At 44.5% G+C, this 15,300-nt stretch overlaps 1 protein-coding gene across 1 annotated transcript in view; it reads right to left on the bottom strand.

Moving 5' to 3' along the window:
- The window catches only part of galnt17 (polypeptide N-acetylgalactosaminyltransferase 17), a 67,703-nt gene that overhangs the window by 31,605 nt on the left and 20,798 nt on the right, over positions 1 to 15,300 (bottom strand). The window contains exons 5-6 of the mRNA XM_034096800.2: positions 14,596 to 14,793; positions 13,938 to 14,055 (exon numbers count right to left, since the gene is read on the bottom strand). Coding sequence (XP_033952691.1) covers positions 13,938 to 14,055; positions 14,596 to 14,793 — 316 coding nt within the window. The remainder of the gene's footprint in view (positions 1 to 13,937; positions 14,056 to 14,595; positions 14,794 to 15,300) is intronic.

Genomic DNA, 15,300 nt, shown 5'->3' with positions numbered 1-15,300 from the left:
AGCATGAGCAGCATATACAGGCATTAACCACAAGGCAGTACAATGTAGCAGCTATGACATATAAAGTGCAAGAGAAGATACAAGAGTTACATCAAGTGCAAGAGGAGATAAATGAGCTACATAAAGTACAAGAGGAGATACCCCCGTATTAAAGTGCATTTAGCGGTTATTCGTTTGTTTGTTTCTCAACCATTCTTTGAGTTGACCTTTAAAACTGTTCAGAGTGGGACAATCCCGTAACTCAGTTGGGAGGCTATTCCACAATGAGCTGCCCTTAATTGATAGAACATTTTGACTGAAAGTGGTCCGTCTGCGGTGGACTTCACAGTCTCCTCTGGTTTCTGACCTAGTGCAGCGTCCAGTGTGTTTTCTGTGGATGAATTCCCCTAAGGGAGGGGGGGACCAGTCCATGGAAACATTTATAAAAAAACACATACTTAAAATTGTCAAAACTCAAGAAATTGTGTTTCTCAAGGATGGTACAGTGGTGGTATGAATTCGGCTTTCTGTCAAACACCTTGATAGCTCTCTTGTACAGTATTCAATGTGGGATAGAATCAGTGGTGACTGGTCATTAGGGGGACAGCCCCACCTAGTGTCCGCAGAAAGTATTACAAATAATGATTACAAAAAGATAAATAAAAAAACATATAAAATATATTTTAAGATCATGTTTAATCATCTGATTCGTCTGTACATTGCTGTTTTAGTCTGTGTTCTTCTAATTAGTGTGGGACAAAACCCGATCATTGCCCTCCCTCTCACTGTCTAAGTCAATGGTGACTGTAAAAACTACACTGCGCATGATCAGAATATTTTCCTATTTAATGTGTGTGGCAAAAAAATGATGACCATAGGGGCAGTGAGCTGCCATCCCCACCATACGTCATCTCACATCATTCAGAGCTGATTGGCTGTAAGTACGTGTGCCGCGAAAAGTGTGGTGTGTGAAGAGGAGACGAGAGAGGTGCAGCATCCTAAAACCTGGAAGTAAGCTGCGCATTATTTCCCTCGACAAAAAAACAATGAGATTTCTCGATAGGATTTTAGAAAATAGTTTGAAATAAGATCTGTGGGAAACGTACCCGTTAGATAAATGCACGTTTTGTTCAGCCGGATAATATCCACATGTCTACCCTACTTTTATAATTTTCTAATCATAAATCCATCATTTAGATTTATGATAGACTTTTGAAACTACAAGAAGATAAGGAGGACTTTTACAAAAAAGTAATAGAGATATTTGTCCAGAAGGATAGGCAAATGGACTTCATCTTCAAGTCAAGGTAAGACCACAGTTTTATTGAAAATAAATATTTACATGATAAAATTACATTTTTTGGGTTCCTTTTGTTGAACTGTCTGTTTAAAATTAATCGAAGCATCAGACTAAAAAAGCTTTTGAAAAATAATATTATATTTAGGTCAAAATATAATATTTGTAAACCTGAAGAGTCAGTGCCAGTGCCTCACCAGCCATGAACCTCACTGCAGAAGCTTATATATGGACATCTAAGTTTTTTGTGCCCCACCACTTTTGTACATATAACAACACCACTAGATAGAATCATACAGTGGAGGTATGACTTTGCAGTATTGACAGTTAAGAAAGGTCTAATTTGTTTAACATTTTGCAAGTTGAATTTAATGGTATTGGATACTTTCTTAATATGTTTCTTAAAAGTCATGTTTGAGTCCAATATGACTCCAAGATACTTGAAGTGGGGGACTAGTTCTATTTCTGCTCCGTTTAAAAACACATTGGATCCTTCGATTTTAACTGGTCGTTTACTGAACATCATGCATACTGGTTTTTTTGCATTTAACTGTAAGCAAATGTTGTTCAGCCAGTGTTGAACCTTGTCCACAGCATTAGAGCAGTGGTCACCAACCTTTTTAAGCCCAAGATCACCGACCTTGGCCTAGGTGAAAGGCGAAGATCTACCTATTGAGTGAAAAAGACGGCCCAGACAGTGCTTCCAATTTGAGGACTTTTATATAGGCTAATTGCATCTGAATTACTGTTACAATGAAGGCTCCATAATCAGCTCACGGCATATAGGCAGGGGTAAAGTGCAATTTTTTTATGAGTGGGGGGCGGACCTCACCTCCTCTAGGGGGGTCCGATGCTTCATCGGGAAGATTTTTTTTTAAATATTGAAGTTGAAAGTATCAATCTGGTGCACTTTTACCTCATTCACACCAACGCAACTCCGGTTCAAGCTCCGTGCTAGAGCTTTTCAGGTTCAGAACCGGTTCTTCGGTTTAGCTCTGGCTCTTTTCACACCGCCCAGAGTCCGACTGGTGCTGCATCATTGCGTCATCGTTTGCGTCATGACGTAACCGTTTGCGTGCCTGCTTCATAAAGCCAAACCGCGCGGATGAAATCAGTTGCATTAATTTCTTATGGCTCTATCTGCAGCTTTTCCGGAGTCATTTCTGTGGTTTAGACTATATTCTTATAAAAAAGTGTAGGCTACTCGTGGCAATAAAGTTTTTTTTAAAACACAACTGCTTCCGAGGTCGGTCTTATTTCTTAAGGTGGACTGAAGCATGAGTGTGGAGTAACGTTGTATATTTCATTTAAATGAACTGTAACCTTCACCCAGGTATGTAACAGCTGTTCTCAAATGAACACGTGAAGTAAAGTTTAATATTTATAGTTTTATAGATTTATAATGAGAGGTGATCAACGTGAATGCTCAGGTTCCACCTTAACACGCAGACACGTTGCTTCATGAGCAGAAACCTTACAGTCTATGGCAGAAACACTGAAACTCTTGTTAAGTTTCTCCATCGTTGTGTACAAACTGGATAAAACGTGGGCTTTTTGTTGTTGTTCAGGAATCGATCTGTCTCTGCCCCTGCCCCAGCTTCGACGTAAGCGTGACGTATGTGGTGCTTTTGCTCTGGCCAGACAATTTGTTGGTGCTTGAAATGAACCGGATTCTGGAGCTAAGAGGCTGCTCCGCTGCGGTGTGAAGAGGAAAACCCGGTGCTTTTCAAGCTCCAGCTCCGAACCGGCCCTGAAACACCGTTGGTGTGAATGAGGTATTTGAGAGCAACATGAAGAGATCTATGGATACCTCTCTCACCCATATGAAACAGAACTGTAAACAGATTTCTTTTTCTTTATGGATATTTTACGAATCACTCCCCTTTTAAACTGTATTCTTGTTTTACTGCCATATAGTATTTCATACCTGTTTTTCATTTATTCTCTTATTGTTTGTATAACTATAATGATCATATGAAGATGTGCCGCGGAAATAATCTTTTGAATAATTTGTGACAAAACCGTTCTAAACACTCAGAGAGTCCTTTAGCTCACCTGAGCCCCTCAGTCTGACAGGGGAGGACTCTCCTCCAGCTTGTTGTGGAAACAGCTCCTTCTGTCTGTTAATGCAGCTAGCTAACCAGATGCTAACATCACGGTCCCCGCTAGCACCTGTCCCTCTCTCCCTCTCTCTCTCTCCCTCTCTCTCCCTCTCCCTCTCTCCAGCGCCATATATACTATATGACTATATGGCGCTGCCTCTCTCTATCACACGAAATGCGCTATTGCCACACATACACAGAGCTGAGCTTGAATGACACAAGCACATGTTTATTTCCATGCAACTCTCTGATTGGTCTGGTGACTAGCCTCTGTTGCATTCAGTGAACACGGGAAATTGCAGTCCTGCCGTCCTCTGTTGTGTCAGGATGAGGTTCACGTAAAGCACGGTTAATGTATTATATTATTGAGGTGTCTCACTCTCAAATATACGTCAATCAAGTGGCACCTGCTAACGGGGTGGTGGATGATAGGTTTAAATCTAAAATCGTATTTTTCAATCATTATTATTTTATTTTATTTTTCTTTCTTTTGTTACTTTTATTGTGAACGGTCCGCGATCTACCCGCACCACACTCGACCGGTCGATCGCGATCGACTGGTTGGCGACCACTGCATTAGAGAGACAGGATGAGATAATGTCAGTGTTTTTCCCGTGTACAAAGATGACCGCATCATCGGCATACATTTGCACATTCAACTCAGGACATATATTAGGCAAGTCATTAATGTACAGAGAAAACAGTAATGGTCCAAGAATGGAAATTTGTGGAACCAGGGACGTGCACAGGTACAGGCTATTGTTGCCCGGGCAACGGCCCGTTTCCCCTTTTTGGCTGACCTGCCCCTCTGGAGAGAGCGAGAGGATTTTTTTGTTTTCTGTTGTGGTCGAATCAACATGATAAGCCCCCACAATTAGTATTGTAGTGTCTCGCTGCGGGAAACACACCAGCTTCATTTTTCTTCTACTACTTCTTCTTCTTCTTCTTACATGTAATTGCCTGCATGGTAAACTCCCTCGACGGGGCCGCTCGCTCTCTTGTCTTGATCACCCTCTCTCAGAGAACACTTCACTGCCCGCTTCATTGTAGGATTTCTGCCATGTCTCTACTTTAATTTGACCATCTCTGTTATTAAGTTATGGAATACTAAATAAATAATTAGATGCCTTACACATTACTGCACTCATAAAGAATGATAAGAATAAGAATAATGCGTATTGAAGTGGTTTCATTAAGTTGTGAGTTTATTTAAGGTAATTATAGAAGCCCTATTTTATCAGTATGTCTGCAATGGTCAAACTACATTGAATTGTCCCCAATTTTTCTTTAGTAGTTTCTAACATTAGATATTTTAATGAGATATGGACCGCAAAACAAAACATGTCTCTGGTTTTCATTTTAAAAATCAAGTCACCGAATGCAAGTAGTTGCCTTAGCTTATTTTGTTATGAGATGATGATGTGAATTACTGTTCAAATTAGTTAATGTAATAATCGTTTTGGTCTTATATTTTTTTTCGGGGGGGGGGGCCCTTTTTCCAGTTTAGAGCAATAGCCCCTCCAAATGTCTGTGCACGTCCCTGTGTGGAACCCCAACAGGGTTGACAAGGTAGGGGGATGTGGTACCGTTGACCAAAACACTCTGTTTTCTGTTCGATAAGTAAGACTTAACCCACTGTATTGAATCTGCCGAAAAATTTAAATAAGTCAGCTTTGTAAGGAGCACTTGGTGGTCAACAGTGTCAAAAGCCTTCCTGAGATCAAGGAAGACAGCACCTACATATGGGCTCGTGTCCAACAATGCAATTAACCTTTTCCACAAAGACAGTTAGCTGTCTTAGTGGAGTGGTGAGCATGAAAACCAAACTGCATTGGGTGGAGTGGAGCGAAACCTTTATCTAAATGTTTGGTGATTAGTTTTGACACCCATTTCTCAGCTATTTTAGAGACACAGGGGAGGATGCTGATTGGTCTGTCATTGGACATCATTGCCTTATCCCCAGATAAAAAAATCTTTCCAGGATGATAGAACTTCCCTCATGCTGATAGATTGATTCACTAACATAGTAATTGGTTGTATTAGACCGTCAATATTTGTCTTTATAAAGTTGGTGTCTAATTCATCTGCATCCCAAGCCTTAGAACCTCTTAACCCTAAGATCATATTTTTTACCTCCGCCTCTGTGATTTCCTCCAGGTCAAAAACGGGGTGTATCCACAATCGGGCTAGGTGAGACCTCAGATGGCGGGGAAGAGCTTTGTGATGTCCAGAGCACTATTTATTAAATACTCATTGAGAGAGTTGGCCAACACTGCAGGGTCTTTTATTGATTTTGAATTCTAGTACATTATTTTCCTGTTTGGTTTGTTTACCTAATAGTTTATTTAGGATTTGCCAAACGTTATTACTGTTACCTTTCGCACCTTCAATTATGTTGATGAAAAACTTTGCTTTGGCCTGTCTTATTGTTTGTGTTAACTTGTTACGAGCATAAGTGAATTTCTGTCTATCAGTGGACTTCAAGCTCTGCTTTAATAGTTGGTCTCTGGATTTCATGAGATTCCTGCACTAGATTCAGCCAGGGGAGATGATGTTCCTTCCTGTCCCTAAGGCACCCTTTCCTTGAGAAGGAAGACATTGCATCGTTAATTTTAGATATGAACAGATTACTGTTTTCACCAATGTCTTCAGGGGACAGAGTGTCCCCCCAATCAGTCATTTTCACTGCCTCCATAAAACGTTGTTGCAGGTTTTTGGGGATAAAGCGAGAACCCAAGGCAGGGGTTTTAGGTGTGGCCATGAACCTTTTTTTGTGAGTTTCCTGGCAAAAACAACAAGATTATGGTCAGAAAGACCAGTCAGGAAGTTGTAGGTTTTAACTATTCTGTCAGCTTTGTTTGTAAATAATAAATCTAGCATAGTCTTGGAGGTTTTGGTTATTATAGTCGGTTGATCAATTAGTTGTATTAAGTTGTGTTTATCAGTGATCCGTTTTAAGCTCTTTCTATTTTGTTTGTCATTCCAGTTGATATTAAAGTCTCCTAAAATGATTAGCTCTTTGTTGGAGTCACAGGAATTCAGCAGGAGTTGTACCTGGTCATAGAAATCCACCTTAGCGGTGGGTTGTCGATACAGGCAAATCATGGTGAGGGACATTTCCTCAGAAAGTGTGATTTCCACACCAACACAATCAAATTCAATATTAGGTGGGAGTGCAATCTCCCTACAAGTAAAGGTATTCCTCACATAAAGCAACACCCCCCCTCCTTTTCCCTTCAGTCTGTCCTTCCTAAACACATCCTGACATGGATACAAGAGTGGATGGTGACGACTGTTTTAGCCAAGATTCAGATATTCCCAAACAGTCAATATTGGACTCAAGGAGGAGATGTTCTAGCTGTTCATGTTTATTGCAGATGCTGCGGACATTTAATGTCCACTGAATAGTCCCTTCGGCTTGCACCATCGGCGCGGTCCCGCAGTCCTCCGATGGTGTGGATGTTGGTCCAGATGCTAGGCCAGCAGCCGCCGGCGCGAGCCCACAGAGATCCTCCGGCCAAGCTAGATGTTTTACTAACCGGCCTCGTGTGCAGCCAGCCGGTGATGCATGGTTCTCCGCTGCTGTGCTTTTAGCCCTCGGTGCGGGCCCCCAGTCCTCCGATGGTGTGGATATTGGTCCTGCTGCTAGGCCAGCAGCCGTCAGCGCGAGACCACAGAGACCCGCCAGCAGAGCTAGCTGTTCAGCTAGCCGGCCTCTTCTGAAGCCAGTCCGGTGATGTCCGGTGATGCGAGAATCTCCGCTGCTAGGCTGCTAGGCCGCTAGCCGGCGGCGTGTGGATCTCCGCTGCTCGGCCACCAGCCCTCGGCGTGGACCCGTAGTCCTCCCACGGTGTGGGTGGAGGTCCTGCTGCTAGGTCGGCAGCTGTCAGGTCGATGGAAACGACGCCGGGACCCAGACACGGGTGGATATCTCCCGAGAGCAAGAGACACAGCAAAGTCAATAGCCCAATACTCTCCTCTTTTCGTTTTAAACTCTTTTTTTTGTTTGAGAGAGTCTGCCAGGAGTGCCAGATGAATGAACTGTAGATAATATGCCGACCATGGCCGAAGTGCTTGATATTCAACGATGTTGCTGGTGCAGATAATGATGTATCCTCAACATGTTGTTTTACCATGGGGGCAAGATGAGTGCTGTAGCTACACAGAGGTTTGAGATTTAGGACAATCATACAGAGATAGATTGCTGCCACTGCACCAGAACTGCCTGCCGCCATCTTGGGAAAATTATGACGTGCTACCACTGGCTCAGATAATGAAAAGCAACAAAACAAGTTACCAAAGCTTCGCAGATGACACACAAATGTACATAACCATTTCACCAGGAGACTATGCTCCAATTCTGTCAGGGTTTAGTGCTAGTATGCTGTTAGCTGTTGTGTTTTAGTGTTTTGTCTATCGGTCTGTTGATAATTACTATACTCTCTCTCTCTCCAGGTGTCGGCACTTCCTGTCTGTGTGGCACCTGCTAGACTGATTGTTGTTCCCGCCCCTGATTGTGTCCACCTGTGCCCCATTACCTAATATGTATATTTAGTCCTTCTCTCCCTTTGTCTGGTGTTGGTTCGTCTTGTGTTATCATTAGATCCATGCCTGTTTGCCAGAGATATATATTGCAGTACCTAGTAGATCCTAGAGATTCTATGGAGAGTCCTAGTAGAACCTAGAAGTATAATTGAAAGCTTTGGTTTCTATTCAATAAAGAGTATTACCAAGCAACAGAATCGAGCATCTGAGTTCTTACGAGTCCATCGTATCAGAACGAACCAACCTAACAAGATGGACTCAGCCGATTCTACAACGCTAAAAACGGCCCTGCAGGTGCAAGGTAGACTCCTTCATCAGCATGAGGAACAGCTGTCAGCAATTAACCAAGGGGTCCAGGGTTTGAATGTTCGTCAAGACAACCTTCAAGCTACTGTGTCAACGGAAATAAACCTACTGGCTGAGAAGATGCGGGAAGTACTCACTCATCTCGTGGCAAATCCTGGTGTTCCTGCGGCACAGTTTTCCGGTCCAGCGGGGGTCGGGTCTGCTGATATTCCCGTCCAAGTCCCCGTACATTCGCCTACGATCCGCCTCGCTTCGCCAGAGAAATTCTCCGGAGAATCTGGAAACTGTCGTCCTTTCCTGGTGCAGTGCGATCTCCACTTCAAACACCAGCCCGCAGCATTTCCCACCGATCAAGCTAAGATAGCTTTTATTGTTTCTCATCTGACGGGGAGAGCGGAAGCCTGGGCAACAGCGGAGTGGTCCCGGAACTCGCCTGTTTGTCAGTCAGTAAGACTGTTTTTGGAGACCATGAGCAAGATTTTTGATCTGACATCACCCGGGAGAGAGGCAGCGAGAGCCCTGGTGAACATTAAGCAGCGGCAGAGGAGAGTGATGGATTACGCAATCGAGTTCCGTACTTTGGCAGCGGAGAGTGGGTGGAACTCAGCGGCTCTCTTTGATGCCTTCCTGCATGGATTATCGGATCCCATAAAGGATCAGTTGGCTCCATTACAGCTGCCTGAAGATGTGGACTTGCTCATCGCCATGGCTATCCGGGTTGATCAACGTCTAGCTGAAAGAGAGCGGGAGAAAGAAAGGAATACAGGATCCACTCCACCTTTCAGACAGGAATTACCGAGGGAATACTACGCTTGGCAGAGGAATTCCCAGTCTTCATCTCCAGAGCGACCAGCGCCCCCTATCGCCGCGGAGGAACCGATGCAGCTCGGTAGAGCCAGACTCACTCCGGAGGAGCGTCAGCGCCGTCTACGGGAACGGCGATGCTTCTACTGCGGCCAGCAGGGTCATGTTTCGGCAGCCTGTTCGGTAAAAGATCGGGCTCATCAGCGGGAAGGAGGACGCTGGTGAGCCGAGTGACTTCCTTCGACTCTCCAGTCAGAAAATTAATGCAGGTACAAATCAAACTTGGTGATAATACTATGACTCAGGATGCATTAGTCGATTCTGGGGCTGATGAGAGTTTGTTAGACTGGGAGTTGGCTAAAAGTTTAAACTTAAAGGTCGTTCTTTTAGATCAACCCTTAGAGGCTAGTGCTTTGGACGGCCGCCTTTTATGTACTATTACTCATCGCACGGAGCCCATGGTATTAGTCATAGATCAGGAACATCGTGAGCAAATAAGTTTTCATTTACTTGAAGATAAAAGCATGGACAAGTTTTTCCAAATCCTGCTGTGACATTAGAGATAAGGTGAGAAGTTCGGTCATCAGGGAGGGACTCGGAGTTGAGCCGCTCCTCCTTCGCGTCGAAAGAAGCCAGTTGAGGTGGTTCGGGCACCTAGTTAGGATGCCACCTGGGCGCCTCCCTAGGGAGGTGTTCCAGGCACGTCCAGCTGGGAAGAGACCAAGGGGTAGACCTAGGACCAGGTGGAGGGATTATATCTCTTCGCTGGCCTGGGAGCGCCTTGGGATCCCCCAGTCAGAGCTGGTTGATGTCGCCAGGGAAAAGAAAGTTTGGGGCTCTCTGCTGGAACTGCTACCCCCGCGACCCGACCACGGATAAGCGGGAGAAGATGGATGGATGGATGAAGACATGAGATAAACAGGGCAACTGTGACCGGTTGCTTGCCAAATAGTGAGCCCACATGTATCTGTACTGCTGAGCCTTATATTGGCTATGTAGCTTACTTCGTATTCTTCATCAGCCAGCATCCTTGGTATCTGTTGCTCACTGAGTTAATTCTCGCTAAGTAGCCAATATAAGGCTTAGTCATCTTGCCAAATAGTGAGCCTGTGTTGATGTATGAAAACTATGTTAGAACTGGTTTATAAATGGTTCTTAATGATAAGTGAAGTGTTTACAACCTAATTCATAACCTAATTATAAACCCTTTATGAATCCATTATAAGGGTGGTCATATTGTAAAGTGGTACCGAAAGCTGCAGCTGATTCAGATCACCGCTGCTCGAGTCCTCACTAACACTAAGAAAGTGGATCACATCACTCCTGTTCTGAAGTCTTTACACTGGCTTCCTGTCTGGAACAAACTACCAGAAACATGCAGGCCCGGTGCAACTCTTCAAATCAAATCAAATCAAGTTTTATTTATATAGCACATTTATAAACGATTTTTGGTCGAGCCAAAGTGCTGTACATATAATAACATTAGCCTAAAGTAGAGACACTTTACAGCAAATACAACAGCACAGATTGTTCAGAATATCAGTATGAGAAAAACGACACCCTCTGTCCTTAGACCCTCTGTCCTTAGACCCTCACATCGTACAAGGAAAAACTTCCAGAGAAAACCCACAGTTTAAGGGGGGAAAATGGGAGAAACCTCACTACTTTTGAATCCAGGCTGAAGGCTTTTCTTTTTGTTGCTGCTTTTAATTGAACTATTCACATCTTACACGTCACTGTAACTTTTATTCATGTCTTTTTAAATGTTTATTTTCTTTGCTTGATAATGACCGTTTTTAAATGCCATTTTACAATGTGTTTCCGCTGCACTATTTCTTAATGCTCTTAATGTCTTTCATTTTTGTAAAGCACTTTAAATTGCCTTGTGTTGAAAGGTGCTAGAAACTAGCCTTGCCTTTGTTGTTCATGTTCTGAACTGTGGTGCTGCCTTTCTTGGCCAGGACTCTCATGCAAAAGAGATTTCTCAAATCTAAATGAGACTTCTCTTGGTTAAATAAAAATAAAGAAATTATGAAATTGTTGGATGAACCCCCCGATGTCTACATGTATTTTGATGGTTTTAAATATTGGAGGGATTATCATGCATGGAAGGGAAGATAGACGAACTAACATCTCTGTTAACCACCTTTGCTTTCTCACTATCTCCGTCCCCACCAACTCATAAAGCTGGCAATGTCCTTGATCTCATATTCTCAAGGAACTGTGCTACTTCTAACCTCTCTGTAAACCCGCTCCACACATCCGATCACTTCTTCATTTCATTCTCTCTACCCCTTTCCAAACATAACAAACTAATCTCTTCTCATCCTGCACCTGTCCGCCGTAACCTCCGTTCCCTCTCCCCCTCTACCTTTGACTCATCGGTGCTCTCAGCCCTCCCTTCCTCTGACTCGTTCCAACTCCTGCCTCCAAACTCTGCTGCAGAAACTCTCCTCTCTGGACTCTCTCTGTCCTCTCACATCTCGGCAGGCTCGTCAGTCCCCTCCTGCTCCCTGGCTAAATGACGCACTGCGTGCTAATAGAACCGTCCTTCGGGCAGCAGAGCGGAAATGGTGGAAATCCAAACACCGTGACGACCTCCTAACCTATCAGGCTCTCCTCTCCTCTTTCTCTGCTTCGATCTCTCAGGCAAAAATCACTTTCTTTCAAGATAAGATCCAATCTTCCTATTCCAATCCCAAAAAACTATTTTCCATCTTCTCCACCCTCCTGGACCCCCCCAAAGCCCCTCCCCCCTCCTCCCTTCTGTCAAGCGACTTTGTTAACCACTTTGAAAAAAAGGTTGATGATATTCGCTCTTCTTTTTCTGACTCACCTCTACTCACCGCTGGGTCACCAGACCCTCCTTTCACCCACACACTAACCTCCTTTTCCCCTCTCTCGCCAAGTGAGGTTCTTACCCTCATTACCTCTGCCCGCCCCACCACCTGTTCTTTGGACCCTATCCCTTCAAACCTCCTTCAGACTATCGCTCCTGATATTCTACCGTTTCTCTCCCATTTCATCAACACTTCTCTAACTTCTGGTCACTTTCCAAACAGTCTCAAGGAGGCGAGAGTAAACCCTCTCCTAAAGAAACCCACTCTCAACCCGTCTGATGTTATAAACTACAGGCCTGTCTCTCTCCTCCCATTCCTGTCTAAAACACTTGAACGCGCTGTCTTTAGACAACTCTCCTGCTATCTCCATCAGAACAACCTTCTGGATCCGCACCAGTCTGGTTTCAAGGCAGGCCACTCCACAGAAACTGCCCTCATTGCTGTCACTGAGGAACTGCACACTGCTAAAGCAGCCTCCCTCTCCTCTGTCATCATCCTGTTGGACCTGTCTGCTGCATTTGACACGGTGAATCATCAGATCCTCCTTCGCACTCTCCAAGAACTTGGAGTTTCAGGCTCTGCACTTTCCCTCCTCACCTCATACCTCAAAGACCGCACCTACAGGGTTACTTGAAGAGGGTCCGAGTCCGACCCTTGTCAATTAACTACAGGGGCCCCTCAGGGCTCTGTTCTTGGTCCCCTCCTCTTCTCCTTGTACACAAACTCGCTCGGATCAGTCATTAGCCCGCATGGTTTTTCATACCACTGCTACGCTGACGACACCCAATTAATCCTGTCCTTTCCCCGCTCAGAGACCCAGGTCGTCGCACGCATCTCTGCTTGTCTAGCTGACATCTCTCAGTGGATGTCTGCTCATCACCTCAAGCTCAACCTTGACAAGACTGAACTGCTTTTCCTTCCGGGAAAAGATTGTCCCACTCTTGACCTGACTATCAACATCGGCACCCCTGTTGTTTCCCCGACTCAGACTGCAAGGAATCTGGGTGTGATCCTGGATAACAACCTGTCCTTCACTGCAAACATCGCTGCTACAACCCGCTGCTGCAGATACACGCTTTACAACATCAGGAGGATGCGTCCCCAGCTGACCCAGAAAGCGACGCAGGTTCTGGTCCAGACTCTCGTCATCTCACGCCTAGACTACTGCAACTCCCTCCTGGCTGGTCTACCTGCATGTGCCATCCGACCTCTGCAGCTCATCCAGAATGCAGCGGCTCGCCTGGTCTTCAACCTTCCTAAATGTTCCCACACCACGCCGCTCCTCCGCTCCCTCCACTGGCTTCCGATAACTGCTAGAATCCACTTCAAGACAATGGTACTTGCGTACCATGCTGCGAATGGATCTGGCCCTTCCTACATCCAGGACATGGTTAAATCGTACACCCCAGCACGTGCATTCCGCTCTGCATCAACCGAACGGCTCGCTGCACCCGCGCTGCGAAGGGGACCCAAGTTCCCATCAGCAGAAACACGTGGGTTTGCTATCCTGGCTCCAAAATGGTGGAATGAGCTCCCCATTGACATCAGGACAGCAGATAGCTTACACATCTTCCGGCGCAGACTGAAAACTCATCTCTTTCGACTCCACTTCGAGCGATAGAATGACTAACAAAGAACTGCTAACAGAGCACTTATATACTAATAAAGGTCTGGCTTATCTACAGCCAGTTGAGTAGCACTTGAAATGTTTTTTCTCTATGAAGCCTGATGTACTTATATGATTCTGTTTTCTTCAAGTTTGTTGGTCGAACACACTTATTGTAAGTCGCTTTGGATAAAAGCGTCAGCTCAATGCAATGTAATGTAATGTAATGCATGTCTTTGCACTGCCTATCTCTAAAAATGTACAACAACTGTCCAACCTTCCCTCTATGTGACCCATTTATCTGCATTGCCCTACTGGGGGGTGCACACAGAGGCCGGGTCCTCCAGGACTCCTAATGGACCTCATTCATCAGCGGGGCCTCGCGACAGGCCGCTGCTCCACTCTAAGCCACAGGGTACAGAGAGCTGGAACAAGAGGAAACTGGGCGACACACTCACCCTGATGCCCAGCTCGATGTTCTCTCCTCCGTAGACGTCCATGCCGGAGTCGAGTAGGCCCAGCTCGCCAAAGTAGTTGCGATTGGCCACGAAGGAGCAGCCAATCATGGCAGGAGTCCTGCCATGAGGAAAACAAGTGAACATTAACACCTCATTTATGAGATGTGGTTTTGGGAATGTAATTCTGAACCTTTGTCTGCTAGATAGGAAAAAAACAAACATAAAAGAACATTTGAGGCTGGCAAAAAACAAAGATCTATTAACAGTTAAAGTTATTCTGAATCCAACACTGAACAAATACCTGGGTAAAATATGACATTATAAAAATACTATTCACAGCTTATTTTCTTCACTTATCCCAAGGGAATGATAGGATGATAATGAACTGCATCAAATCATCAGATTCTTCCAAACACTATGGATTTTTTATGATAATCATAATGAATTAGTTTGTATTGGTTATAATTCTGGGAAATAAACATGGATCACTGCAAAGACGGAACTGCACAAACTAATGTAAACTCTGTCTAACTCAAATTAAAGAATTTAAGAAAAAAAAGAAAATCATAAAAAGAGTAAATAAAAAGATTTCTCTCCGGTTTGTTGTTGTTTGTGAAGGCTTTAACACTTTATGTTTACATGAATGTGTTCTGCCTACCTGATGGGAGCCGATATGTCCCCCTCGTCCCACCACTGTTTGGGGGGGTTGATGTACATGCACCACAGCTCCCAATTGTAGCCGTGGCCCGAGTTCTCATAACGCTCCAACTCAAACGTGTCGTGCTTGATGTTGTCGATGGATGGCAGGATAATCCTCGTGTGGTCCTCTTTGATTCTGGCCAGAACCGGCTCGGCCCTGAGGACGGAGTACACACATCATACACACATCATACAAACACACTAAAAGACAGACAGCGCTGAGCCTCTCCTCAGATCTCCCCTCTCTCTCCCACTTCAGTTAGAAGCTCCCTCAAGTTTACTTTATTAGTAATTCCATTTGATTCGGCTCAGTGCAGCTCCGGAGGGCATGTGTCGGTTTATGCCCAGTGAACTGGGTTGTGTATATACTTGAAAGTACACACTGAGCTGTAAAACAAGGAGGCCTAGAAACAACTATCAGCGCGAGGTTGCAAAAATGTTGTCTAGCCTTCACGTCTGTTTAATTTGTTTAAATGATTCCTTATAATGTACTTTTATGATAAGGCTTCTGGGCAATTTCCTCTTTTATTGCTAGCATTATGTTTTTTATTTGATGGGATATAAGTCCTACGGTCTCTTTTAAACCTGATGCCCTCCCTTCTCTGCTTATCTTAAAACCTCTCAGGTGTGAAATTGCTTTTTGTGTGTTGGCTTCATGCTGCTC

This window comes from Pseudochaenichthys georgianus, chromosome 13 (genome assembly GCF_902827115.2).
Source record: "Pseudochaenichthys georgianus chromosome 13, fPseGeo1.2, whole genome shotgun sequence".
Taxonomy (NCBI): Eukaryota; Metazoa; Chordata; class Actinopteri; order Perciformes; family Channichthyidae; genus Pseudochaenichthys; species Pseudochaenichthys georgianus.
This window is presented reverse-complemented; position numbering and strand designations above follow the sequence as displayed.